Source organism: Bos indicus, chromosome 4 (assembly GCF_029378745.1).
Source record: "Bos indicus isolate NIAB-ARS_2022 breed Sahiwal x Tharparkar chromosome 4, NIAB-ARS_B.indTharparkar_mat_pri_1.0, whole genome shotgun sequence".
Taxonomy (NCBI): domain Eukaryota; kingdom Metazoa; phylum Chordata; class Mammalia; order Artiodactyla; family Bovidae; genus Bos; species Bos indicus.
Window position 1 is genome coordinate 92271263 of NC_091763.1, and position 27906 is coordinate 92299168.

The 27906-nt window shown below is 43.3% G+C and overlaps 1 protein-coding gene across 1 annotated transcript in view; it reads left to right on the forward strand.

Annotated features, from left to right (window-relative positions):
• The window catches only part of SND1 (staphylococcal nuclease and tudor domain containing 1), a 422258-nt gene that overhangs the window by 43552 nt on the left and 350800 nt on the right, over nucleotides 1–27906 (forward strand). Inside the window, exons 5-10 of the mRNA XM_070787306.1 lie at nucleotides 1899–2059; nucleotides 2813–2904; nucleotides 3538–3696; nucleotides 5287–5393; nucleotides 8847–8937; nucleotides 21191–21304. Of these exons, the coding sequence (XP_070643407.1) occupies nucleotides 1899–2059; nucleotides 2813–2904; nucleotides 3538–3696; nucleotides 5287–5393; nucleotides 8847–8937; nucleotides 21191–21304 (724 nt within the window). The remainder of the gene's footprint in view (nucleotides 1–1898; nucleotides 2060–2812; nucleotides 2905–3537; nucleotides 3697–5286; nucleotides 5394–8846; nucleotides 8938–21190; nucleotides 21305–27906) is intronic.

A 27906-nucleotide genomic window follows, 5' to 3' on the forward strand; every position in this document is an offset into this window, starting at 1 on the left:
CAGGTGGTAAAGAATCTGCCTGCATTGCGGGAGACCCTGGTTCGATCCTTGCATTGGAAAGATCCCCTGGAGAAGGAAATGGCAGCCCACTCCGGTATTCTTGCCTGGGAAATTCCATGGACAGAGGAGCCTGGTGGGCTACAGGTTGTGGGGTCACAGAGTCAGACACAAGTGACTAAACAACAATGTCAGGTTTATAGTTGATATATCAGGTTCAAGTTCATCAGTGTTGGCACCTCAGAGGGATGGGGGTTGGAGCTGGCTTTAACTAGCACATTAGTCTCTGAAAAGTGGTAAGCTGCATCAGTAATTTGGATGCTGTAGATGCTGTTTGGCTATTATTTTTTTGGACAGATGGCTTATGGGATCTTAGTTCCCTGACCAAGGATTGAACCTGGGCCACAGCAGTGAAAGTGCTGAGTCCTAACCACTGGAAGGTCAGGGAATTCCTGCTGTTTAAATCATTAAGTCCATGTTATATTATGACTGTAACTGTAGAAGCTTTAGATAAATATTTGCATGAACTATGCCAATAATAGGGATGAGCAAAGACCAAAATGTACAATTTGCACCCTTCTTTGTGATCAAGTCATTCATCCTAGAGTTCTCTGATCCTTTCCAACTCAGAAGTCGTTGGCTAGAGCTCCTGATTGGAGTGTGAGTGAGCATGTGGGGATTTGTTGAATTCTGATGCTTGTCTTAGGTGCTGTGTATGGAAGCATGCTGAAGCTGTATTTTAAGGACAGTTGCTGGCATTTTTACTGTTGCAGTGTTTTTTGGAATCCAGTTTGCAGCTAGAATGAAGAATTATAAAAAAGCCTACAGCAGTATTGTACCACCTCAACAAAGAAATCCCTTCAGGAGTCCCAGTCTTTTTTTACTCCAAAGTTGTCTTGACTTCTTTTCTCAGTTTCAGTGTTTTTGCTTCTATCTCAAGCTACATTCCCCCCGCCCTGCCACCACCCCCGTCAAATTCTGACAGAAAATTTGGATCTCTGAAGATGATAATTGTCTTTTTTTTTTCCTTCTTCTTCTTTTTTTAATGGGGAGGAGGGAAAGAGCCGTACTGAAGACTTCTGGTTTGAGAAATTGTAGGTCATGCTCCCTGTTGAAAATCCCTACTGATCAAGGTGGGAGGGTCAGTTTCTCTAGATGCCTGTTGGTAGAACGAGGTGTTGACATTGTGGAAAGGCTTTCCAGTGTTCACTTCAGCTCAAATACAGATGAGAGAGTGAAGAGTAGAGCCATTTCTGGGTTTGGTTGTTTTTGATGGCTTTTTTTTTTGGAGGGGGAGGGGGTGAGTGGTCTGTCTACTGGGTTTCTGCTCTTGTGCATAGTTCGGTTTCTTGTCTGATGAAAGAGTCGTCCATCTTCAAACTGCGTTTGCTTAGCTGGCCGTATGGCATGTGTAAGTAGTGTTGGGGTGACATTGTCTGTAAAAATGATCATCGTTCTGTATTCCCCAGTCCTGTTCTGCAGATGACAAGGAGTGAGGGTGATTCTTAGTCACTTGCGCTGCACTGTATCCAGCTGAGGTCTGCCTGGATTCTAGTTCCTGAATCTGGGATGGTTAAATGAAACTCTCCCACCTGGAGTGGCTCCCTTGTAAGCCACCAACTTGTTCTCTTGTAATCACTCATGGTGGCAGTACTGAGAAGGGTGGTCTTCAGATATTCTCATTAAATGCTGTTACAATTGAGTCTTTTGTTGGAGGGAATAAATCTGGAATCTGGAAGTTACATTCCTGGTAGGTTTCTGGTTACAGGCCTGGGTCTGAAACAATTGCTTTGTTTTTTCCAAGCAGAGAAGATGCTGTAGAAACCCAGAATCAAAGATGACCCTGATATTTCTCTCGTGAACTCATTAACCACACTTGTTTCTTCTTTTTCACGTCCCAGTCCTGAGCAGAACCGGCTTGCAGAATGCGAGGAGCAAGCGAAAGCATCTAAGAAAGGGATGTGGAGTGAGGGGAACGGTTCACATACTATCCGGGACCTCAAGTATACCATTGAGAACCCAAGGCACTTCGTGGACTCTCACCACCAGAAGCCTGTCAATGGTGAGGCTGTCGGGGAAAGACAGATATGACTCAGGGTGATTTCTCTCTATTTGCCGTCGAGCTCCTTGAGGTTAATAAAACTGATTCTACTTTAGTACCCGTGGAGAATTGTTAAGGGTAAAACAACACCATGGTATTTTGGAAGGGAGCTTTCCATCCAGTTCATATATGCATCAAATGTATTTTGCAGAGATTAGTCCTTTGCTGCTACAGAGTAGTAAATTGCTGGTAATTTTGCACACGGGGGAGCTTCCTGTTTTCTCTAAAAAATGGCTATCTCTAAATACCACCTCTAAAACTTCAAGGTAGAAATATATATTCTTTATATATCTAAACATTTATGCATGCACACACGCCCCCACACACACTATATAGTTCTCAGTTCTACTTTGAGACCTTATTAACTTGCAGACTCAGTAAAATAAAATGATTACCAATCCTGAATTATTGTTAGTTTTTGCCAGGCACTCAGTATACAGGTGAGCAACCTGGCTTACAGATAACAGAGCTTAGGTATGGGCCAAGAGGTCCCAGAAGGTTCAAAAGATGTAGCAGTTGGTTTGAACCAAATCCTCCTGGAGTAGTTTGGGCAGAAGTCTGTGTGAACACTCGTGGTCTGCTGGTGCTTTGTCACCTCCCAGAGTGGGGCTTTCTCCGGATTTGGGAAGAGGAACTGTGCTCCAGGCAGTTTATGGGGCGTTGTTTCTCCTTGGCACGACCTGTGTCACTCAAGCCGTTTGTTCTGTCCTGCAGCTATCATCGAGCACGTGCGGGACGGCAGTGTGGTCAGGGCCCTGCTCCTGCCAGATTACTACCTGGTCACGGTCATGCTGTCAGGGATCAAGGTCAGCTCATGCGCTGGGCTACAGGGTGGTTCATGGAAGTGTTCAGTGATGGGGGGACTTCGTCCATACCATTTCTTTCTAGTATGGGCTGTTAACATTGACTGGAGTACTTTAAACTTGGCAGTGGTGCAGTTCTAATTAGATCAAATAAGACTGTTTTAAGTACTCAGAGTCTGTTTGGAGTGGGCTGTGCAGAGATGGTTGAAACCTAAAGAGGAGGGAAAGGGAAGCCAGTCCATGGGATCGCAAAGAGTCGGACACAACTGAGCAAATAAGCACGCACTTATTAAACTAAAGTTTGCCGAGTGTGTTCTCTTAATGTAAAATAGCCATTTTGATTAAAGAAAAAAATCAGGGATTTAAAGTGAGGCACTGGTGAATCTCTTCTTGGAAAGGGGTCATTTTCAAGTGTAATTAATGATTTTCCCCATGTTGTCATGAGTTTTATTTTATTTACCAAGAAGGCTGAGGGGATGATATTTCCAGTTGCTTTTTATCAGTATGTTTTTAGAAGGGTTGGAAGACCTCATTGGACACCTTTCCCAGCCCAGCTTTGTGGGCTTGTGCTGTTGGATCGTACCCTGTGGGCTGAGCATGCCCAGCACCCACGCGCCCGCCTTACTTGTGCTTTAGTGCCCAACTTTTCGACGGGAAGCGGATGGAAGTGAAACACCAGAACCTTTTGCTGCAGAAGCCAAATTTTTTACTGAGTCTCGACTGCTTCAGAGAGATGTCCAGATCATCCTGGAGAGCTGCCACAACCAGAACATTCTGGGTACAATTCTGCACCCGGTGAGTGAGCCTGGCAGACTGGCCCACGCAGGGCGGGGGTCCACTTGGGGTTTGAAGAGCTGCATTTGGCTTCTGTTCTTCCTCTCTGTGTTTAGGAGCCATTGAAGTATCTTGGTAGGGTTATCATCTACTGACTTTGAGACCTTTTTAGGGAGTTATCCGTTCTCTGATAGAATTGGACAGATTTGCAACTTTGTACTTTTAGAAAACTAATCTCAGTTGTGGTTGGGTTTATAAGGGGAGGAAGGACGCTTGCACCTATTTTCCCAGATGCTAGTCCTAAAGATTGCCAGTAAGAAAGGTGGAGGCTGCCACATCAGTTAAGAAGTGGCAGTAGAACTTATAGAATGGGATTGGTGAGGTTTGCAAGTAGGTTAGCTATTTGGAGTACAGTAAGTCCCCCATAGAGGAAGGAGTTCAGTTCTGAGAGTGTATTTGTTAAGTCTAATTTGTTTGTAAGTACAACAAAGTTAGCCTTGGTACCCAAGTAACACAATTGGCTATATGCTGCTAGCTTTTATGCCTCTTTCCAGATGTCCTGGGCTTGAAATGAAGATACTGTATTCCTGTACTCTATACAGTACTGTACAATAAAGTACACAAAAGCACAGCCCCTTGTAGGGATGCACGCATGTGACGGTGTACGCCAAACCCGTGAACTAACGTTCATGGCTGGACATGCAAACGCACGTTCACATCATTGAAAGTTTGAAACTTGAAGGTTCACAGGTAGGGGACTTACTGTATGGGTAGAACTGTCATGAGGAACTCCTCCTTTGGAAAAACTGTGTCCCAAGCCTTATTCAGTTGCTGCCTAATGTTGCTTTTGAGTAGGAAGTAGGTTAAGATCTTATAGTTCTGACTACTGGGAGTTTTACCCTAGTGTATACTTTGGTAGGTGGGATATTCTTGGATGGGAAATTGCTTTTTAACACCCTAGTTTAAATAAATTGTCATTATTGTAATCCATATTCAGTACCAGAATAAACTACTGTTCTTCTTTGGCTAGAGAATTCTTCCATGATGGCAGTTGTGGAAGGCTGGGAGGCTTGGTTTGGAATGTGCCAAGGTCATGTCTGTTTCTTCTGAAGTGCTCGCTGTCTGCCAGAGCCCTGCCAGATGGCTCTGTGTCACTGTAGAATGTGAATTGTAATTCACCGGGCAAAATATAACTGTAGTTATTCCCTTACTCAGCCTGTTCTTTGGCTCTCCCCTTATGAAAAGGGGAGTAAATGCTGATCTCAGGGAAGGAAATAATAAGGTATAATCTCCACTGAAGATTAACATCCTCTGTCCACAAGAAGAGCTATTGAAATGCCAATTCCATTCAATGCCACTAACATTTATCCTACCCCTGTTAAGTGCGAGTTACTGTGCTGGGTGCTGTGGGGATATGAAGCCAGGGCCGTTGAAGGGAATCACAGAACAGCATCTCCCCTCATAGGGCTGGTTTCTTCATGAGAGAAATGACTCTACTTCATTTTTTTTTTTAACTACAAAATAGATTGTGGCTATGTTAATCACGTCAGAAATCAAGAGAAATGGATTCCCTTGCAACCGAATCTAATCTGTGCCTCCCTTATTTTTCAGAACGGCAACATCACAGAGCTGCTCCTGAAGGAAGGTTTTGCCCGCTGTGTGGATTGGTCGATTGCAGTCTACACACGGGGCGCAGAAAAGCTGAGGGCAGCTGAGAGGTAAGGCTTGTCGGGGAAGCCTTCTAGCCAAGGATCTAGGTGTAGGGGACTCCAGGGGAAGGGACCTCAGGATCTTCTCTCACCCAACCATGTCAATGTAAAGGATTGGGGAAATTCCAGAAGAAGCTGGGATCTCGTAGAGGAATGACTGGCTTACAGTCTCCGGGTTCAGTGTAATTCAGGGCTGTCTACTGATTTTTCACTCAAACATTATTGGTCACCTGATTTGCTTTATTAATGTTTTCAGTTCACTTTTTTTTCCAAGCCTCTCACTTAGATTTCAGGTTTTAGGCATTGGAAATGAAATAAACTTGAGGCTTATTTGAGGACAATGAAATAACTTATTGGCTCCTTCCTGACATGCAGGCTGGAGCCAAGTGTATGATGGAAAGACAGAGCCTGTGGGTCCCTAAATAAGACTATCAATGTTGCTGCAAAGCCTGATGCCCTAATTTATCGAACTGTATGCTGTAGTTATAAATGCTAATACAACTGTAAGGTGTCGTGTTTTTGGCTAGGTGCCCCATAGTTAAAGCAGATGGAGCAATAACTGATTCCTAGAAAAATGATAATGGATATGCCAAAGATCAGTGGCCATTTCAGGTGTTTCCAGGTATAGGTGAACATGAGTCTCCAGGTGGAAAAAAATGAAGCAGATAGATGAATAGAGATGATGTTCATAAAGTCGCACCCACTGCCTCCCAGGATATGTTTAGGTAGAAGGCCGGGATCACTGGTGACATTCCACTCAAGCCCGTGTGGTTTATTTCAGAGTCATAGAGTTTACAGGTTTTTGCCTTTGAGGCACATGACGAAGAGGTGTGCAAGAACATGAATTGAATTTCTCCTTTCTTAGGTCTCTTACAGCCTTCTCTACTTGTAAGCAGAAATACTCGGAACTTTTTATAAAAATAGATTTTAATCTGGGCCATTTAATATGGCATACCTGACAAAGGTAGATACTTGGAAAAAACAGTGATTGTATACATTGTTTAGTCTTTTTATGTTCCGCAGTTAAATTCAAAAGATACAATATGTGTATCAAGCACAGCTTTCCAAATATCTCTGACTATTTTGTGATGCTACATTTTTTTGTTGTTGTTGCCATTGTTCAGAATATCCTATAGGTCTGTTTTTCTAAATTATTATTTTGGTTGATGATTCTTTTTGCGTTCTTTAAGCTCCCTCCTCTCTTTGAAGAAAGTGAGTTACAGTGACGGTGCCTTCTACATGTTTTATAACATCTACAGGAGATTTTTAAGATGGCTCATCATTAAAAAGCAGATTTAGACCAAGGAATGCAGATCATATTTCAGTGATATGATTACTTGCCTACTGTTTTGCATGCTGTGTTAGCACTCGCTCGCATTGTCGGTAAATCTCTATTGAGGTATTTCACGTGTTTTTACACCTACAACATGCTGCTTTTGTCTTTTCTCATTTTTGCACTGCTTTGAAAAGCTGTAATACCATTTTCAGAAATAACAGTTTAATAGTTCCTTTGCCCTACATCCTTTTATTTCTAAATAAATACTTTGACAGTTTTTCACTGATATAAAATATATGTGTGTGTGTGTATGTATATATGTAAATGTTTGCACATATTCCCTGTCCCTCTCTTACTCTGACTCAAAAAGTCTTTTCTGGGCTTTGTGCTCTAAAACAAATGTTTACCAACTTGATTTTTTAACTTTTGTTTAAATTCTGCTGGATTATTGTCCATTCTTATTCCTCATTAGATGCACTATAGTGACCATTTTGTTCATGTTTTCCATGTGGGATTTGGGTAGCTAATAACCTTTTTATATATTTAAATATTTCCTTATGCATTCATTTTATTATTATTTTTTTAAATCTTTTGGCCACTCTGTGTGGTATATGGGATCTTAGTTTCCTGACTAGGAATTGAACCCATGCCCCCTGTACTGGCAGCGTGGAGTCTTAACCACTGGACCACTGCGGGGGTCACAGTGCTCTTTTATTTTTGAAGAATGTTTGTCTTTCATAATCAAGCAGAGAACTCAGAGCACAATGACTATATCCTACTCAATCTTTGTAGCATCACCAACTCAATGGATAAGAGGTTGAACAAACTCCAGGAGATACTGAAAGACAGGGAAGCCTGGTGTGCTGCAGGCCATGGGGTTGCAAAGAGTCAGTCAGACTCGACTGAGTGAACAACGACCTTTTTTATAATGCAAATAGAAATGAGCAGGCTTATGCTTCTTAAAAATACTTTTGTTAGATGTGTGCGCTGTTCCCTCCAACTTAAGAGAGCAGTTTGTCTGTCACCCGGCATTTAGGAATCACTCAAGAGGTACCGTTTCACACCAGTTAGAATGGCTGCAATCCAAAAGTCTACAAGCAATAAATGCTGGAGAGGGTGTGGAGAAAAGGGAACCCTCTTACACTGTTGGTGGGAATGCAAACTAGTACAGCCACTATGGAGAACAGTGTGGAGATTCCTTAAAAAACTGGAAATAGAACTGCCATACGACCCAGCAGTCCCACTGCTGGGCATACACACCGAGGAAACCAGAATTGAAAGAGACACGTGTACCCCAATGTTCATCGCAGCACTGTTTATAATAGCCAGGACATGGAAGCAACCTAGATGTCCATCAGCAGACAAATGGATAAGAAAGCTGTGGTACATATACACAATGGAATATTACACAGCTATTTAAAATAATGCATTTGAATCAGTTCTAATGAGGTGGATAAAACTAGAGTCTATTATACAGAGTGAAGTAAGCCAGAAAGAAAAACACCAATATAGTATACTAACGCATATATATGGAATTTAGAAAGATGGTAACGATAACCCTGTATGCGAGACAGCAAAAGAGACACAGGTGTATAGAACAGTCTTTTGGACTCTGTGGGAGAAGGCGAGGGTGGGATGATTTGGGAGAATGGCATTGAAACATGTATAGTATCATATGTGAAATGGATCGCCAGTCCAGGTTCAATGCATGATGCAGGATGCTCAGGGCTGGTGCACTGGGATGACCCAGAGGGATGGTATGGGGAGGGAGGTGGGAGGGGGGTTCAGGATGGGGAGCACGTGTACACCCGTGGCGGATTCATGTTTATGTATGGCAAAACCAGTATAATATTGTAAAGTAATTAGCCTCCAATTAAAATAAATTTTTTTTTTTTAAAGAGGTACTTGATACACCAAAGAGCAAATTAATTAGCAAGGTGGACTTGTACTTTCCAGGCTTGAAAAAGGGTGTGCCCAGACCGCAGCCTGTCAGCCGTGGGTGTATGGCATATATGCAGGTGCTGTATAGTTTGCCTTGTGGCGGTCACACTTTGTGCTGGTCTGATTAGCCTTTTCTCCTGGTGCCTTGTCTGTGAGATAGGGTAGGGTTTTGCTCCTGTGATGATGGTGGATTCTGTCGCTGCCTTAGTCCCTCTGAGTGATCTGAATCCTTGCTTTGTTGCCAGGTTTGCCAAGGAGCGCAGGCTGAGAATATGGAGAGACTACGTGGCTCCCACTGCTAATTTGGACCAAAAGGACAAACAGTTTGTTGCCAAGGTGAGTCATCTCAGCATCTGGCGCTGCACTGTGCACGCTGTCAGGCTAGTGATAATACAGAGATCTGAATAATCAGTCAAGGGCTGAAGCGTTTCTCTGGCAAGGCAAAGCACTGATGCGTGCATGTGTGTGTGCGTGATTGCCTGCACGGGTGTGTTTGTTGTACGGAACTTGGAAACTGTAAGAATGTAAATTTCTGCTGTAGATTTGCATAACTTCATTAGAAATTAATGGGTTAAAATTGTGCACCTTGACCCTTTGAAATCTCTCATATGCTAGAGATTCTGTCTGTCTGCTTAGCAAATAACATTCTCTTAGATTGCTTTCTTTCTTGCTTGCCTTTTTTTTTTTTTGTCTGTGCTGCGCAGCTTGCAGGATCTTAGTTCTCACCAGGACTTGAACCCCGGCCCTGGCAGTGAAAGCACTGAGTCCTAACGACTAGGTCTCCAGGGGACTCCCTCTCTTAGATTTCTTATGCCCAAGGTTATAAGACCTCAAATTTCTCTTCTTTCTGTTTTGAGAGTCTTGTGGTTTTTGATTTTTTTCTAATGTGGAGTGTTTTTGTGGTTTTGAATGTTTTCTGTTGTGATGTGTTTTTCTGAGGGCTCCCCACTTTGCTGCGATGGATTTCTCTGAAGGAACTGAACTGCTGAATAGATTGTTTAGATCCTGCAGCAGTGCTGTAAAAGTGTTGTTTTTTTTTTTGAAAAAACTTCATCGCAGGGTTTGGTACCTTGAGCGGTAGAACCTATAGTAGACCTTGCTTTCCCAAAATTGCTAATGTTTTTAACTTATTTTTACTTTTGGCAAGACATGCTGGAAGCTTTGTCATAATGGACTTAAAATATCCTTGGATATTTAACTATCCAGGGACTGTCCTAAATGTCCAACGGAGAGTTTAAGGTGGAGAGCCACTAGGTGGCACTGTCAGCCTGAAAAATTTTGGAATGCTTTCTCTTAGAATGGTAAAATTTTAACAAGTCTCCAAGGAATTGACTGAATTTCTTCACTTTCTCTTTTATGGTGCCCAGAGCAGTAGGTCACTGAGCACTCAAGCGGCCCCTTTTCTCTCCTAGTAGATGGTCTGTCTCTACACCAGCTGTCAGGTTAACTGCAATTGTGCCTTTCAGTGGACGTTAGTTGAAGGAGCTCCTGCTTGGGTTCTCCATATGTGTCTTTCACATCTTGATGCAGATCAGAATGGACCGCTGCTTCTCTGTGTGAGGACCACACCAGCTTGGGAACTTGGACATAGCTGCGCTGCCGATTGGAATTTGTGTTTATGTTTTCCTGTAATCTGTCCTAAGACTATAGAAGGACATAGCTACACAAGGAAAGCATGACCATTCGCTCACCAAGGAGGCAGGCCTTGCATTTTTCACTATCATCACAACTCTAGTGATACAGATGACCCTTGGGAGAGTCTCGTTACACTGTACTGTCCCTACGAGCCCCTCCTCAGTTGAAACTGAATTGGTAGAGAAACCTGGAAGATTGAAAGGGTTTTGGACCTTGGCTACATGGGAAAATAAGGCATTGCTGAAGAAAATTCTTCATCTAAAGGATTAGATGATTGAGCCAGCAGCTTTACGTTTATCCTGAGTATGATTTTATTGGTAACTTGAAAAAGGAAAGCTTTAGGACAAATAGAACATTCCTTCTGTTTTGAAAAAATCCAGGATCTCAGAATCTATTTTTGTCTTTTTTATTTTAAAACAAAGTGAGCCTTTTTTTTTTTATTACAATGAAGTTTTATTTTTTACAATGCCAGAATAGAGATTATCTCTATAAGAGCCATTTGATTAAGGATCCTGTAGTATCCTAAACATAAATTTAGATCATTCAGATATAGGCCTATTCAGGGGGTAGAGAGAAAAAGGTTTTCACTGAATTTTTTTAACTCCTTCAGGATTATTTTTGTTTTTAAAACAGGAAAAAGCATAAAAAGAAGGAAAAACACACATACTAGATGAAATTACTATGAAAGAAAAAGTTGATCATACTGTCAATTGTGAGTGTTGGCAGACTGGCCCATGGGCCAAATATGGCCCACCATTGTTTTTGTGTGGTCTGTGAGCTAAGCATGGATTTTATGTAGAAAGAAGGGTTTGTGGCACGTTGGAATTATATGAAATTCAGATTTCAGTATCGTGAGTAAATTGGAACATAGCCACGTCTCCTCATTTACATATTGTCTGGAGCTGTTTTTGTGGTGTGGTGGCAGAGGTGAGAAGTGACAGAGACCATGTGGCCTGCAAAGCCTAAAATATTTGTTATCTGGCCCTTTACAGAAAAAGTCTGCTGACCTTTGACCTATACCAGTCCTCAGAATGGTTTGATATGATATAAGGAGCTCGAGGCAGAATGTAAATCAAGGCCTTGCTGCTTTCATCAAGAAGATCTTGCTATGGAAAAAATGTCAGCAATGTTCTCACTGATGTAGTTGATTTATGTTCTGGTACAAGTGCCTTATCTCATTGCAGACTGGCAGTCACTTTTGAGTAGTACTGACTTGTATTCTTTTGTATATAATTTTTAAGTTGGTAAGTTTTTATTTTTAACATGTAGACATTTTTATTATTTTTTAAAATTTTATTTATTTAAGTTCTCATGTCAGTGACTTTATTACACCTAAATTTCCTTAACTTTTGACAAAATGAGACACTGACTAATTTAACAGGCTACATACAGTCTTACAGGCACACTTTGTTACAGGAATCTATCTAATACCAACCATAGCAGGTTAGATTAGTGAAGGATTTGACAAATTTTAACTGTAAATGTTTTGCATGGACATTTTTAAAGAACTCTGTGGGCTTCTTAAGAGAAGTGTACTCTTTTATTTCCCTCTTGCTTGAGGCAACCATTTTCAACTCTTGGCTAATTCACGTCTTTGAATAAAATGTTCAATTGCTTGCTCTTAATTTTTCAGGCATAACCTTTTCCTTCACACCATGGAAGATGAGGATTTAGTTTTTTCACACGTGGGTGTGCATGTACTTTTCTCCATGCCTTCTAATAGGACTATATCATAATTCTGGCTCAGTTAATATTCAGTGTTTACTTTGTAAATGCTAATCACTTCCAAGATATATAGCATGTTATGACTGCTTTTCATTTCCTGCATGATTTTTTGTTTTTCCTGGAGTTAATTTTTAAATTTTATGTATATATCTTTTGTATACTTACTAATTCAGCCCCCGCATTCTGTCATCTGTTTAAATCTTTTCCCAAGACATGATTCAGGTCATTATTTTTATCTTTTTCAATAGTACTTTCCAGGAGCCTTGTGACCTATAACAGTCTAGTTTAGTTTAGTTCTTTTTCTTCCTTTTATAAAGGTGTCTTCTTTGGATTTCTTTACCATTATCTTGAGTTTTTCTTTGCCTCACTCCTGGATTGGTGCTGTGTTTGCTGAATCTTACGGCTTCATTATGATTTACTACTTTATTTTGGTGACACACATTCTATTAGCTTCTTGGGAAAAGAATGCTTAGGAGGTAGATTTTTGAAACTGTTTATGTTTACTCTGTTATTACATTTGATAGTTTAGATGGGTGCAAAATTTTGTTCGGAGAAGGCAGTGGCACCCCACTCCAGTACTTTTGCCTGGAAAATCCCATGGATGGAGGAGCCTGGTAGGCTGCAGTCCATGGGGTCTCGAAGAGTCGGACATGACTGAGCGACTTCACTTTCACTTTCCTGCATTGGAGAAGGAAATGGCAACCCACTCCAGTATTCTTGCCTGGAGAATCCCAGGACGGGGGAGCCTGGTGGGCTGCCGTCTATGGGGTCACACGGAGTCAGACATGACTGAAGTGACTTAGCAGCAGCAGCAGCAGAATTTTGTTAGAAGCTATTTTCTTTAGAATTATGAAAACATTGCTCCACTTTTATTTGTTAGGAGTTTTTGTTTGTTTGTTTTCTTTCTTTATTTCTTTGGTGGCCTGAAACCATTCTGATCTCCCATGCCAGTGCTGTTTTTTATTTCTGTAAGCTCTTAGCAAATTCTTCTTTATTCTGAAATTTCAGAATGATATGCTTTGCTTATCCATGTGTGATCATGTTGTGGTTTAAAAATTAAACCATATGAAAAATTAAATTTTAACTCTTTTGTTGTTGGTTTCCATTTAGTTTCTCTGCTATTTTTCTAGAATTTTTGTTTGGATGTTTAACTTCATGGACTAGTCCTAATTTTTTCTTACTATTTTCCATTTTTTTGTCTTTTCCTTCTAGATATCTTCATGTTTGTCTCTCATCTCTTCTATGAGACATTTTATCATGCTGTATCTTAATTTCTAAAAGCTTCTTTGTTCTTTGAATGTTTGTCTTATTACTTTTAAAAAATAACATGTAATACTTATTTCAGAGATGAATATCATCTCTTAGGATTTAAGGAATTAACAATAATTTGTTAAAGATTTTTCTCTCCCTGTATAGTCTGTGTTCTCTTAAGTTGTTTTTAATTCTCTTTGGTTATTTTGATCTCTTATTTTCCATATTAGAGACTTACTTTAGATATCTGGTAACCTTTGGTGGTTTCTCAAAGAACGAGGTATTCAACACTGGTTTAGGAGCAGGATGGGATTTAGGGTATCCATCTTGAAATCCAGGTGCTTCTTACATAGATTTTAAACCAGTCCTAGTTTTGGACCTTATTTTCATTCCCCCTTGAGATCCCTGATTTGATAGTTTCTCACTCTTGGTGAGTAGGGGAAGTCTGCAGTATAAATCAGAGAGATTTCTTTTCTCACCACTAGCTCAGATTTAGCTTTCGTGAGTCTGTAGAGTCAGTTACCACTCATTCCTCTGCTTTCCAGCTTCCAAGTTTTGTTGCTATATTCTTCTCTCTCATTATCTTTGTCCTTTCGGGCTTTGGCAAACAACAAGACAAAACAAAATGAAAAACAGACCCCCAAACCCTTTATTTTTGTGTAGAAGTATTTAGGGAGGGTAACAAAGTAAATATATGAACTTCCTTTATTGTTCCTTGTGTTGCATTGTAAGGCTGCATCGTAATTTATTTAACTAGTCCCCAGTAGGTCATTATTCATGTCATTTATCACTTTTCCATTATTTAGAAAATGGAATAAATCTCTACTCGAGTGGCAGTTATTCCCTTAGGAGTATCTGGAGCGCATTCGCCAGCAGCTCCCCAGGCGTCGGTGACCAGTGTGTGTCCCGCGTGTGTGTTCAGTTTCAGATATGTTGTTAGAGCAGAGCTTGACCGCCGTTTTCTTAAAGGACCATAATAGCAGATATTTTAGTCTTTCTGGGCCATATAGTCTCTTTGCAACTCTACAAATCTGCCACTATAGCAAGAAAACAGCTATTGGTAATGCATAATGAATTGGCATGGCTGTGTTCCAATAAAGCTTTATTTATAAGAGTAAGTGATGGGCCCTTGGCTATCGTTTGCCAAACCTTATTGTAGAACACAAGATGTCAGCATTAAATGTAAAAGGGAAGATGATTTCTTTTCCCAAGCTAGAACCCAGCGGCAGTTTTGTAGTCATTTTGCCTAATTTTAAGTATTTGTTAATGACAAAACTACTCTGGCAAGGAAACCTATAAAGGTCCTAAGGTGCCTTGGGCTTTCCTGAACATAGTCTGGCAGTCCTGCAAATTTTTGCTGAAGGATTCTGCTCTGAGGCTGCTGTGACCATAAGGCCTGAACAAATAGAGTGCCTACTGAAGAGAGGACCACTGTCTCCAGCTGCTGCTGCTGCTGCTGCTAAGTCGCTTCAGTCGTGTCCGACTCTGTGCTCCCCCATCCTGGGATTCTCCAGGCAAGAACACTGGAGTGGGTTGCCATTTCCTTCTCCAGTGCATGAAAGTGAAAAGTGAAAGTGAAGTCGCTCAGTCATGTCCGACTCTTAGTGACCCCATGGACTGCAGCCTTCCCGGCTCCTCCATCCATGGGATTTTCCAGGCAAGAGTACTGGAGTGGGATGCCATTGCCTTCTCCGCCACTGTCTCCTAGGTATTAATTTATTCCCTAGTAGCTCAGCTGGTAGAATCTGCCAGCAATGCAAGTGACCCTCGTTGATTCCTGGTTCAAGAAGATCCCCTGGAGAAGGGACAGGCTACCGACTCCAGTATTCTTGGGCTTCTCTGGTGACTCAGATGGTAAAGAATCTGCTTACAATGCAGGAGACCTGGGTTCATAATTTTACAGAGAACAGCTAAATAGCTAAAGAGCCTGCTAAAGGTGATCTATGAACTCTAAGTTTGTGCCCCTGGGACCCTGTAGGTGACTTCTGGAACTGATGCAAAGCTGGAGATGGGAGTGTGGGCCAAGAGTCCCACTCCTGAGAAACTTGAAACTCAGCCAAGTGTTCTCTGGGTACATGGGGAACTGCAAGACTGGTTTCCATTCTCCTCCTCTTAAGGAAGGCAGGGCTAGGGAACGTTCTCCTTGTCTCTCCAGGTTAGCAGAGAGACATGTTCACTTCACAGCGATTAGCTGAGCCTGCTTGAGACTTTTGTGCCTGTCGTGGCTTGCCAGTTTCCTGCTTGCCTTCCCCGTGGCGTTTTAGCTGATCTGTGCTGTTTGTAGCCATATGGTCCCTTGAGCACGTGGCTTGGCTTCCCTGTCCCTGCTGCTGGATGCTTGGGCCTTGCAGATTTCACAGACCTGAATAACACTTGGGGGTGGGGCGAAGGGGCTGAGTCTTCTCCCTGCTCAGCCTGGTTAGATAGAGGCAGCCAGCTTGGTTCTCTGTACCAGCTGATTGCTTAACCAGCAGAGCCCTGAACTAGGTGCTTTGAGAAGATGCAAAAGAATGAGAAGTGGTTTCTGTCTCAAGGAGCTTACCCTCTGCAGCTTCGTCTGGGAGAACCCTTAGTTAGCTGTGTGATACTGTTGACCGTGTCCAGTTTTGGAGGTCAGGTTATAAGCTGTCCATGGGTGGGACACTGGTACCTATTTGGTTTGGCCCTGCTGATTTTTTGCATTTGCAAAAATGTCATGGCTTTATATAGAATTCATTATCATGTCTTCATAGATGGTGGCTCAGTGGTAAAGAATCTGCCTATTAAAGCAGGAGATGCAGGAGACATGGGTTTGATCCCTGGGTTTGGAAGATCCCCTGGAGGAGGAAATGGCAACCCACTCCAGTATTCTTGCCTGGAGAATCCCATGGACAGAGGAGCCTGGTGGGCTACAGTTCATGGGGTTGCAGAGTCAGACACGACTGAGCAACTGAGCATGAGCACGCAGATGGTTTTTAAGCGAAGATACTTAGTATTTTTGTGTAGACTTTGGTATTCTTGTTTGGTAATATGGAGAGAACAAAAATGACTAGCTACTCCCTTGATCTTTGGTTTCATGGCTTTCAGATGAAAAAGAAGTTCTGGGGATGTTCTTTCTGGTTAGGAAGGTGGCCCCTCTTAAACCAAAAAGGGGTCAAGACTTGGTTTGTGGCTTAAATTAGCAAACTAATTTGCTGATAAGAAAATGGTTAATTTAGAAAAGATTTGTAAACATTTACCTACGTTTAAAATGGAAACTTTTTTTTAGAAGAGTTTTAGATTTACAGAAAAATTGGCAGATACCACAGGGAGGCCTGGTGTGCTGTGATTCATGGGGTTGCAAAGAGTTGGACCCGACTGAGCGACTGAACTGACTGAGTGACAGAGCTCCTACATGAGTGCCCCCCACCCACCCCTCAGTTTCCCCTGTTATTATCTGACAAGATCATGGCACATTGATTATAAGTAGTTACCAGTATTGATATATTATCAACTGAAGTCTGTACTTGAGTCAGATTTTCTTAGCTTTCCTCTGATGTCCGTTTTCTGTTCCAGAATCTCATCCTCAATAGCACGCTAAATTTAGTTGTCAGATCTTGTTAGGCTCCTCTTGGATTTGGTGGTTTCTCAGATTTTCTTTGCTTTTGATGACCTTGACAGTTAGAGGAGTGCAGGTCGGGTATTTTGTAGACTGCTCCTCTATGGGAATTTGTCTGATGCCTGGCTTCCTTTTAAGTACCTATTAGAGCGTCCAGTTTGTTGGCTTGCGCTTAGGTGCCTAAGGGTATTGGCCTCAGCAGGTTGTGCTTCGTATCATGTGAGGATGCAGGGTGGTAGCTGGGGTTTTCTGGGGGCTCTGCGGTGAGCCATGGTCATCGCTGAGATAGGCTGGGGTGCTCCTGATGTCCCCCAGTGCAGTGTTGCTTCACTAATGCTTCCAGGTTTAGCTTGGGGAGAACAGACCTGGCAGATGAAAGCTGGGAGCAGGAGAAGCAGCCAATGTCCTGAGTTAGGAGAGTGAGAAGGGTGTTTGGTGTCCCCTTTCCAATGGCCCCATCAAGGGCGCTCACAGGTGGTGCCTGTAGGAGCCCTGTTTGAGCTGCTGTTGCTTTTCTTTCTGTCTGGTACTAATAACTTTGGCAGCTTTGGGAGGACCGGTGTTTGTGTCTGGGACTGTGCTGAGGGTCTTTCTATATGTTTCATAGATGCCGCAGGGTTTTGAGGAGCTCAGCAGCAGCAGCCCTATGCATTCAGCGCACAGCGCTTTAGATGGGCGCTGCAGATGGGGGGAATCTGGCAGGAGGCCAGGGTGACGGACGGATGTCCCCTACCTCTGACAGTGCTCTGCCATTCTCCTGACCTGTGGCAGACCTTAGCCTGCGCTGTGTCATCAGTAAGCCTCTCATTTTTCCTTTTACAGTTGGGCTGTAAGAAATGCAGAGGGGATTGGGTCTAGGGCTTGCATCTCGAGTCCAGCCAGTGACCTTTTATTCTGTGTAGATTCTGCTCTTGGAGCATGTGGTCAGTAGGGGTATGTGTGTATTGACTTGAGGTCAGTAGTATGAGGAGGTGAACGGTGATGTGGGCATACTTCAAATTGCCCTGATGGAAAGCACCATCAGAAACATCACCATTATAAATGTGGTCTGTGACGGTGCTGACAAGCAGGCTTTGGATGGTAATCCACTCTGCATTTTACTTATTGCACTGTGTGACTGCAACTACTGTTTGATTGCTTTTTCCATGTCTCTGCCCAGGAGCTGCTTGTTCTCCGGACAGTAATGGCACAGTTTACCCCATAAACCCCACTTACATGCACACACGCACAGACAGGCACCCTCACCCCACTTTTCCAGGAAGGCAGACCTCGTTTAGCTGGCAGCGTCAGAGCACACAGTTCATGAAGAGGAGGTTGCTAATCAGGGAGATGCCGAGCAGAGAGAGTCTGCTGCTGAGGCCTGAAATTTACAGCTCCGAAAAGCCGCTTGCTGCTGCTGCGGCTGCTAACACGTTATAAGGGGTGACAAATACCAGGAACTTGTCACCGGGGTATGCTTCGAGCCTCACATTCTGTAATCAGAGGGTGAAGGTGTGAGCGCTATGATGCTTTCCCTGGTTTTATTTCTCTATGAGCATGACTAGGGTGTAGAGAATGTCTAGATGTTTCTCATGTCTTAATCATACAAAGCTTTCCTATGTTTTTGGCAATGGACACTTTAATAGGAGTTGGTTTTGCGGGGAGAGGAAGGTGCAGCTTGATCCATCATTGAGATTTTGGAAATCCCGCGATGTGTATGCAGTTGAGATGCCTGACAGTTACCGAATCTGTTGGGCAGTGGTTCTGTACCTCCTCTGGAGGGAGGAGCAGTATTGCTTTGCTGTACTAGCTGTTGTGCTTGGTATGGCCTTATGGAACTTTTGGTTTGAAGGTAGAATAGCAGTATAGCTACGGATACCTTGTGGTCCCCTCCCCCACCTCCCTGTGCTTATAATCTAGGGCTCCCTGACCTCTGTGCCATGGACCGGTACCTTCTGTCTGACGAGCGATGACATTATATTGGAAATAAAGTGTGCGATAAATGTAATGTGCTTGAATCATTCTGAAACTACCCCCTACTCTTGGTCTGTGGAAAAATTGTTTTCCATGAAACTGATCTTTAGTGCTGAAAAAGTTGGGGACCTCTGCTTTAATCCATTTCATACACCTGTGGGATTTCGAAGGATTTGGAAATCATTAGCTGAGGTCTTTCTCTTGTGGTCAGTTGGCCAAGCCCCTGCTGCTGTCTTTAGGGAGTGAGGGAGATTCTATTACGGCGGGCATTTTTACTTTGGCGCTAATGTGTCTAGATGGTAATGGTAGCAGATATACTCTTTTTGTTTCAGTTACTGAATCCATATTCTTGGTTATATCTTCTTGGCTGTTTTTAGTTCTGCACTTAAAATGACTGGGCTGGTGTAAGGGGGTCTTTGTTTTGGAAGATTCCGAAACCACCCTTACTACGTAATCATTCCTGACCTTGGCTTGGTCCTCATGTGACCACACATCATGTTTTTGATTACCCTTGGGCTTCACTAAGGTTTTCTGGCCAGGTGAGTTTTGAGCCTCTGGCTCTCTGGGCTTTAGTGTTAGTTAGCCTTTGTGTGCAAAGAAGGCAATGGCATCCCACTCCAGTGTTCTTGCCTGGAGAATCCCAGGGACGGGGGAGCCTGGTGGGCTGCTGTCTATGCGGTCGCACAGAGTCGAACACGACTGAAGCGACTTAGCAGCAGCAGCAGCAGCCTTTGTGTGATCCTCAGCTTTAAGAAAAAGGTTATAGCAGAATGGCTGTCGTTATCTGAGCCTGGTTTTTGCTGCATTCAGGTTTTACAAGTTAATCTTACACCTAGTTGAAACTTGAAGATAATTACCCCTCTCCTGATCTATAGAGCTCTTTCTCAGACCCTTTACTACTCTTGGGGTCCCTAGTCTGTTTTTCTCTATACTGCTTCCATTACTAATGGTGTGAAAACCCCAGGTTATCTTCCCATACACCAGCGGTAGTCAGCCCTCCTTGGATATACAGCTTGGTTCCAACTGTCATCTTTCTCTTTTCATTCATTCTGTTTGATGGCGCTTTCCTCCTGCTATTTCCTGTCATGTATAATTTCTCACTTGGTTTTTGCTTTTTTGCTCCTTCTTTAGATTGTCCCTTAAATCACTCCTTTTTTGTGTGTGTGTGATTGGCTGATTCTCAGGAAAAGGTAGTGGCTAGCCATTTTCAGGAATCTGCATGTAAATGGGTATATTCTGTTGTAAAAGGTTGTGAGCCTTCCAGGGAATAGTTAGTGAAGGCTCTTTTACTGTTTTAGGATACTTAGCAGTGTGATACCCACCATAGCGAAGGAGACTCTAGCTCCTTTTGTTTCACGTATAAAAGACGAGGGGACTTTTGCAAGTCTTCCCTCAGGGTGGCAGCTGACCCTGTAGTTTGTTCAGCTGCCGGTTTACTCCTGATGGGGTCTGATTGAAGGTGGGGAGAGTGGGTTTTGATTCATCAGATGAAGTGGATGGTGGCTGTGTTTTGTAGTCAATAGCTTCCTTGTAGTAAAGTGTTACTTACAAAAAACCCGAAATGGCCTTGTAACAAAAAGTTCTGAATATAACTGGGTGAATTGTAGACTGCTGGCTGAATTATGAGGTCTGGTTATAATCCTGATGTAGTCTGAGTGTGGTTTTGAGGAAATTTTATTCTGTGCACATTGGTGGAGTGTTCTGATAACCTCCACAGAGGAATATTTGTGCTTTTGCTGTTGAATAGATATCCTTGAAAGCTTGGGAGTTAGTTACTAGCTGAGTGGGGTCCAGTGTTGCTGTTTTGGGGTCCAAAATAGAGATGCCCGTAGTAGTGCTCTGAAAAGGTGGCTTCCAGAGTAGTTGAAGTCATATCTTAGCAATCTAACGTTTCTGCCGGTGAGATCAACAACGGAGCATCTCCTTTCACATGCTGAGATGACAATACTTTTTGCCCTTCACTTGCCTTTGATTTTTCTGCTCTGTGTTGGGGCGTCCTATTTTGGTTTTTTCTCATCTAGTGCTGGTACCTCCTAATCCAGCCCTTGCCTCTTTTCCTAGAATCATGTTGTGATAGGCATTTTGATTTTAACTTAGAACCTGTTTCAAGGAAAATCCTCAGTAGTACGTAGAGACTAGATTTCTAGTTCTTAAGCTTTGTAGTTCCCCACAAATCTTGGTCAGGGCAAAAGATAAAAGAGCTTGGCCATCTTTCTGAGTGATACAGATCCTGCCTTGCTGAGAAATCATCATATCTCTCAGGTCTGCTAATAATGGGATAGTTTCCTTCAACGTTGTTGTACCGTAAAGAATGATGTTGGATCTGTCCCAGTGGCTGTTGGTGTCAGCCTTCTTCCTGTGACGGTGTGCCTTGCTCCTTAGCACATGTGCTGCGGGATTGGGCCTTTGCGGCACATTTCAGCATTTTCGCCTTCTTGCCGCCCACAGGTGATGCAGGTGCTCAACGCTGACGCCATCGTCGTGAAGCTGAACTCTGGGGACTACAAGACCATCCACCTGTCCAGCATCAGACCGCCAAGACTGGAGGGGGAGAATACACAGGTGAGACGAGAGAAGCAGCAGCACCTCTTTTCTGAAACCAAGAGGGAGGAGCTGGACGATCAGTTAGATATGGTTCGTGTGTAGGAGAACACTAACAGACCAATAGTGTAAATCGCCGAAGTATTATTTCCTAGTATTTGCAGCCTAGCTGCCACTGGGCAAGTCTGTTTCTCTTGAACCACACTCACTGCTCTCCTTCATTTTTGATGGGCCCCACTGGCATTCCTCCCTAAGGGGCTTGAGAGGAGTTGGGTTGGTGTATGTTAGGTGGTGAGTGAGTCTTGTTAACGAGATCTTATTCTCTGAAGTTAAGGAGAGGAAGGGTCTGTGTCTCACGCGCATGATAGCAAGGCCTGTTCTGCTGGTCATTTTGATTTGCTCTGTGTTTTTGCTCTAGGAAGAAATAAATCTTGGTGTGTGTGTATATATATATATATTTATATATATATTGTGTGGGGTCAATTACTCATCTTTTCCAAGTGGCGACTAGAGTTGTTAGTTGCACTGTTTTGTTCTATTTGCTGGGTCTTCGGGCAGCAGGGGTGCTTGGCTAGCCGATGTGTACGATTTTGGTATGTCAATTTGAGAAATTATGCTTAGGATGAAAACTGTAGGCAGTTTTGTTTTAAATTTTGTGGTCATTGTCTTTCTGTTGTTACAGCTTACGAGAGCCTGGGGAAAGGGATTGTGGTTGAACTTTTTCGTTTGTTAGGCTGTCTTAGTTTTGTAGACATCTTTTCCAGCACCTGTTTTTGCCTCCTGATAGCTAAAGTGTGTAACTGTGTGGATCGGTTATAGAACTGGGTCCTCAGTGAGAGCCAGTGCCACAGGCAAATTAAACAGTGTGGTTGAACTTAGTACCATGTAGTTTTTTAATGTATCCTTTTGTAGTTTTAGAGATGTGAAATTTGCTTTTCTGATGTTTTGCATGTACCCGTGTCTCAATGCATTCACGAGTTGAAATTCAGGCCCCGTTTTCATTTGTGTGAGAGTTTATAGGCAGCCCATAAGAGTAAAATAAAAATATTGTGATTGTCTTTTGAATCAAATCATGCATAAGAAATCCATACAGGATGGCTTCTTTGAATGTCTGGCCAATCAGTTCATCTCCACCGCCCCCACCCTCCCAGCCTTTTTTCCCCCATAGAAGAGGCATTTTAATGCAGCAAACAGTATTGTGGTAAGCTTGAGAATTTAAATGCATGAAAGCTTAGAAATGCCAAAATAAGGTTCTCTCAGTAACTGTAGCTCTGCCTCATTGCACAGAGTAAATATACATCTCCAATTTTATCAGTGTTGGGAGTAGTCCACACTTCTGCATCTGTGCCATGCAGTTGGAATTAAGGTTCCCACAGCAACCACAACTTTGGAATTCTTGAACGTTAATTTTTGTGCCTGCATCATCAGCCAAAGCATTATGTTAAAGTAGATTCAGGAGCTGAATTTTAAGCAGTTTTTAGGGATATGGGGGTGTTACAGCAGGTTGATGGTGATAAACTACCACTGAGAAGTTTATGTTTTTGTAGAATCCTTTGTAACTTCTCAAGGGGTAATGGGTGGATTTCCCTTAGCCGAGTGGACAACGGAAAATTGTTGGAATATATTTCCTAGTTTAGGCAGGGTCCTGTTTGTAAAATTTCTTGCTCTTTACCAAGGTAGGTTATCAGCTTATTTCAAACTCTTGTTCATTCCTGAGATCTTCCTCCATTTTAAGAAAGCTTTAAGTGAGGCTCAGCTCTGAGAGTCAACATATGGCTTTTGAGTGAATTGAGGAACCCTTATTGGTTCGTTAAATTCCTTTGGAAGATCTTAGTGAGGGTCACATAAGAGATGAATATAACCCTCTTTGAGTACAGTGATGGAGGTGCTGTGCGGAGCCCTGTTGTGGTGGGTGCTGGGGAAGTCTTCTTGGAAACAGCTCACTAGCCTCTTGAGCGCTCATGGATGAGAAGTAAGCAGGTGGGAGAAAGGGCCTCCTAGACCAGCACTGTCTAATAGATGCATAATGCAAGCCACAGATGTGAGCTGTGTGTTATTTAAAATTGTCTAGTAGCTTTGTTTTAAAGAACATTAATTTTAATGCAGCTTATTTGACCTACTATATCCAAAACAGTATCATTTCAACATTTAATGAATATAAAAAATTCATGAGATATTTAACTTTTATCTTTACTGTGTCTTAGAAATCTGGTGTATATTTTATACTTGGATCTCAGTTTATCCTAGCGTATTTCTAGGGTTCAGGAGCCACAGGTGTGTAGTGTCTATTGGAGTGGATGGCACAGGTTGAGGAATTCTGATGAATAGGTTCATTGTCTTTGATCAGTCCTTTCCCACTTTGTACCAGATGTTGTGCTGGGGATGCCATGGGGAATAAACCCTCCTAAAACTACTCTCATGGAACTTTACAGTCTATAGGGGACGTACGCACGTAAGTGTGTTTATGTTATGTGCTGTGGAAGAAAAGGTTAGTGTTTATAGGAGTGCGTAATCTGGGAAGGCTTCTTAAGGCCTGAAGGCTGACTAGGAGTTAGGTAAAAAATGGAGAGAAGACAATTTCTGACCAAGACAGCAGCAATGACAAGAATCAGATGAGTTTGGTCCTGGGGAATGGGTGGCCACTGTGGGTGATGAATGTGTGGTATGATGCTCTGTGGTCCACAGTACGGGCAGGGCAGGGCACACATGTTCTGTGAACATTTCCAGGTACTCATGAAAAGGGACTGCGGGCCATGTGATGAACTGCCGGCAGTTTTGTATGATTGGAACAGAGGATGCTTAATGCCGGGGTGGGGGTGGGGGAAGTGGGGTAGGAAGAAATGGGTTTGGGAGTTAGGCATGGGCCACAGGTTGAAAACATCTATCCCATGGTTTTTAGATTTCTTTTGCCTTGAAGAATTTTAAGGGACGACACCTTTCAGATTTGAGTGTGCTTGTGTTGGTGGCTTGCATTTATTAAACATGAAAGTAACTTTGCATCTATAAAGGAAAATCATGCTAGATGAAAGCTGATCTGTAGCGAGTGGTTCTGGCTTTGTTTTTGGTAAAGCTCGCCTGGAGGCGAAGGGAGTGGGAAATGCAGGGTTGTGGGTTTGGCTCTAGCAGCCTCTACACTAGAGGAGTCAGAGTTCTTGCCTTTCTACTTCCCCTGGAACTCTCACAGTGAGTGGAAGATCTAATGCTTATGTTAGATTTATAGTATAGGTGTAGGAATAGGCGTCACCCAGGGATCCCAGCCAGGCTGTAACTATGTGTGTGTAATGACGAGGCAAGCAGGAGTCCCTTTGGAGTCTTGTTTTCCCTAGTGTTCTTTACCGTATACAGCAGTTTCTTTACTACAAGGGCAGTCCAGTCAAGTGCTGAAGGTGTAGATGTCAGGACATCTGTGAGGCCACATCGTACCCTTATGCAAGTTAGAGAAGACTGTCCCTTGCTTCGAGCAGCCTCAGGGCAGGGCACACGGCTTGCAAATAGAGTGGAGGCTGGATTTCAGCTCCCATTTTTCCTGTGTCCCCCTGGCCAGTGTGTACAAGATGATGTGGCTGTCCTAGTTAGAACAGCCCTGATGGACTCTCCAAAGAAAACGTCAAGGCTGTGTTTTGGGAACTGGAGGGTGGTCTCGTAGTTACAGAAACAAAGGATGCTTGGCCATTGTTTGGAGATGACAGATGGACCATGGCAGACATTGAATGAAACCCTTAGGAGATTGCCTTCTCTCGAAGTCTGGGACACTTTTGGGAGAGGGTGTCAGTGGCTTTGAAATGGAGAAAAAGTAACTTGGCAGCTTATGGTATTGGAGCTCGTTCTAAACAAAAAAGCAGAGTGGAGAAGGTGCAGATGAGGGAGTGGGAGGAGGAGAGGTAGGGGCACGTCTCTGCAAGCTGTAGCTTCTTCACCGGCAGGCGAGTGGCATGCAGGGACTCCTGCTACGCACAGCCTCCTTCCTCCAGGGGCCCAGGTGACGACCCAAGGGGGCTTGTCATTCAGGTGATGATAGGGAGATGCTTCTGATGTTGATCTTCTCCATACCCTGAAAACTCACGTGGCATCAGCTCACACAGATCTTCTGAGACATCTCTATATTGTGAAGACAGTAGTGCAAGTTGGATTTTCCTTTTTTTTACATACAGAGACAAATTCATTTCTGTTACATTATACATGAAGGCAAGGAGGTTTTGCCCAAGGCTAGCTGTACTCCCACTCCCCCCTTTTGGTTACTTTCTAATTGCAGCCAGAGGAAGGGCTCTGGACAGAACTGCATGATCAAAGGAACTGCTTTCATTCTCAGCAGCTCCTTTCTAGTAGTATGGAGAATTCAGGAGTAGCCATGGCTCCCAGATTGTGGTTAGAGCTTGATTTGTTGCTAGAACATGCTACAGAGTTAGAAGCTAGAGAGTGTGGTGTCTCCCTGAGAAGGAGTACAGTGTCGGATGCTGTGGATTCTGTTTCTGTGACACCAAAGTATTGGGTTATTCAGAGAAGATCCAGTGTTAGCTCTTTGGAGATGTAGCTCCTTCGGCTGAGATCCCATTTGGACATCAGTTTGTGGTATTCCTGTGGACCTGAACATGTATCAGGACTTCTCTAAAGGTGTGGTGTGTGGGCTAAATCTCTCAGTTTTGTCCGACTCTTTGTGACTCTATGGATTTTAGCCTGCCAGGCTCCTCTGTCCGTGGAATTCTCTAGGCAAGAATACTGGAGTGGGTTGCCATTTCCTCCTCCAGGGGATCTTCCCAACCCCAGGATCAAACCCGTGTCTCTTGCATCTCCTGCGTCGGCAGATGGATTCTTTACCACTGCGCTACCTGGGAAGCCCTCTCTAAAGGTGTAGTCTCTGTTATCCAGTTGTTTGCCACAGAGATACAAGTGCTTAATCTTGGAGAAAGGCTGTGGGTTTTCCGAGCTACTGCTTAAAGGAGATAACACATTGTGGAATCTCAGGACTTCCTAGAGAGCTTTTGGCTTTGATCTAAAGCTGGAAAACCTAGTGCTCTATTGCCCAGGGCTGCTGCGTGCTTTGTGTTACACTTGGAGTGTTAATGACAAAGGAAATACAGCCCCTGGGCATCCGATGAAGGGGCTGACATATTTCCCCATGAAGTCCAATCATGCAGTGCTATTGTAGTGGGCAGCCACACGCGCGCGCGCGCGCGCGCACACACACACACACACACACACGCACACACACACACACACACACATACACGCCCTCTGGGAAGTGGGGAAACCCTTCCCTCATCTCATGTGTGGTTTCATGCTTTCAACTTGTATTGGTTCCCATCACCCTGTCTTTCAGCCTCTTCCCTTGAACTAACTTACCGCAAAAGTGTTCTTTCACAGCAGGGCCTCTAAATATTCAGACCTGGGCACTGTTGGATGAGTTTTGTTAAAGCTGCAGTCCGCCTAGTCTCCCAGAGTCACTGCTGCCTGTTGGGGGTTTTGTTTCCCAGGCCTGACCTCACTGGATCTGCCCTGCAGGCAGATGACGGGAGACCAGGGCTGCAGGTAGGCACATAACTAGTGATGCCCTGCAATGCTTAAGGGCATTTCCTCAGAGGCAGGGTGGTTGGGTGGTAATATTCCCTTTTGCAGAACCCCAGGGTGCTTTGCTATTTAATCATGATTAAAAGTGGTTTCTCAACCTATTCCCTTTAGTTTAGATTTCCAAAGGCTCAAGCTTTACCTGGGACCCTAAAACAGATGACGCTGCCTCTGAGATGCATACCAACAGAAAGCTGTGGGACTACAGTCCTTGCATGGAGCAGGGGCAAACCAGTAAACTGTGATCTCTGTGTGTGACTGGGAGCATAAGGCAAACAGCAGGTTGGGGAGGGACTCCAGCCTGGCATTGAGCACCTTGGAGAAAAGCAGAAGCTCTTTGAAATGGATCTAGCATCTCACCGGTTTCTAATGGAGAGATTTGGGGACTGCAGCAAAGTGATCAAAAGACACAGAATGTGTCAGAGCACCGGCAGAGGCATTCTGTACCCGTTTCAGATTTGTTTGATCTGAGTGTTTTTGAGAGGAACACTTGAAACTTCTTTGTTAGAGGACTCAAAAAAAAAAAAATTACTATTAGGAGATGATGGCTTGGTCTTAGCTCATCTATTTAAGATTCCAGGATGAATGTATGCTGTTGTTTTTTAAAGATCAGTACTTGTTGCTAGGCTGGAGCGGTCACTGGGGTCAAGACATTTCATATTTGAGTGGAGAGAGAGATATATATATATATACACACTATTTATGTATATATATGTGTGTGTGTGTGTGTGTGTGTGTGTATATGGACTTCCCTGGTGGCTCAGATGGTAGAGTGTCTGTCTACAATGTGAGAGACCTGGGTTCAATCCCTGGGTTGGGAAGATTCCCTGGAGAAGGAAATGGCAACCCACTCCAGTACTCTTGCCTTGAAAATCCTATGGACAGAGGAGCTTGGTGCAGGCTACTATCCATGGGGTCACAAAAGAGTCAGGCAGGACTTCACTTTCACTTTCATATATATATATATATATTTGCATGCTTAGTCACTCAGTCGTGTCTGACTTTTTATGACCCTTTGGACTGTAGCCCACCAGGCTTCTCTGTCCAGGGGATTTTTCAGC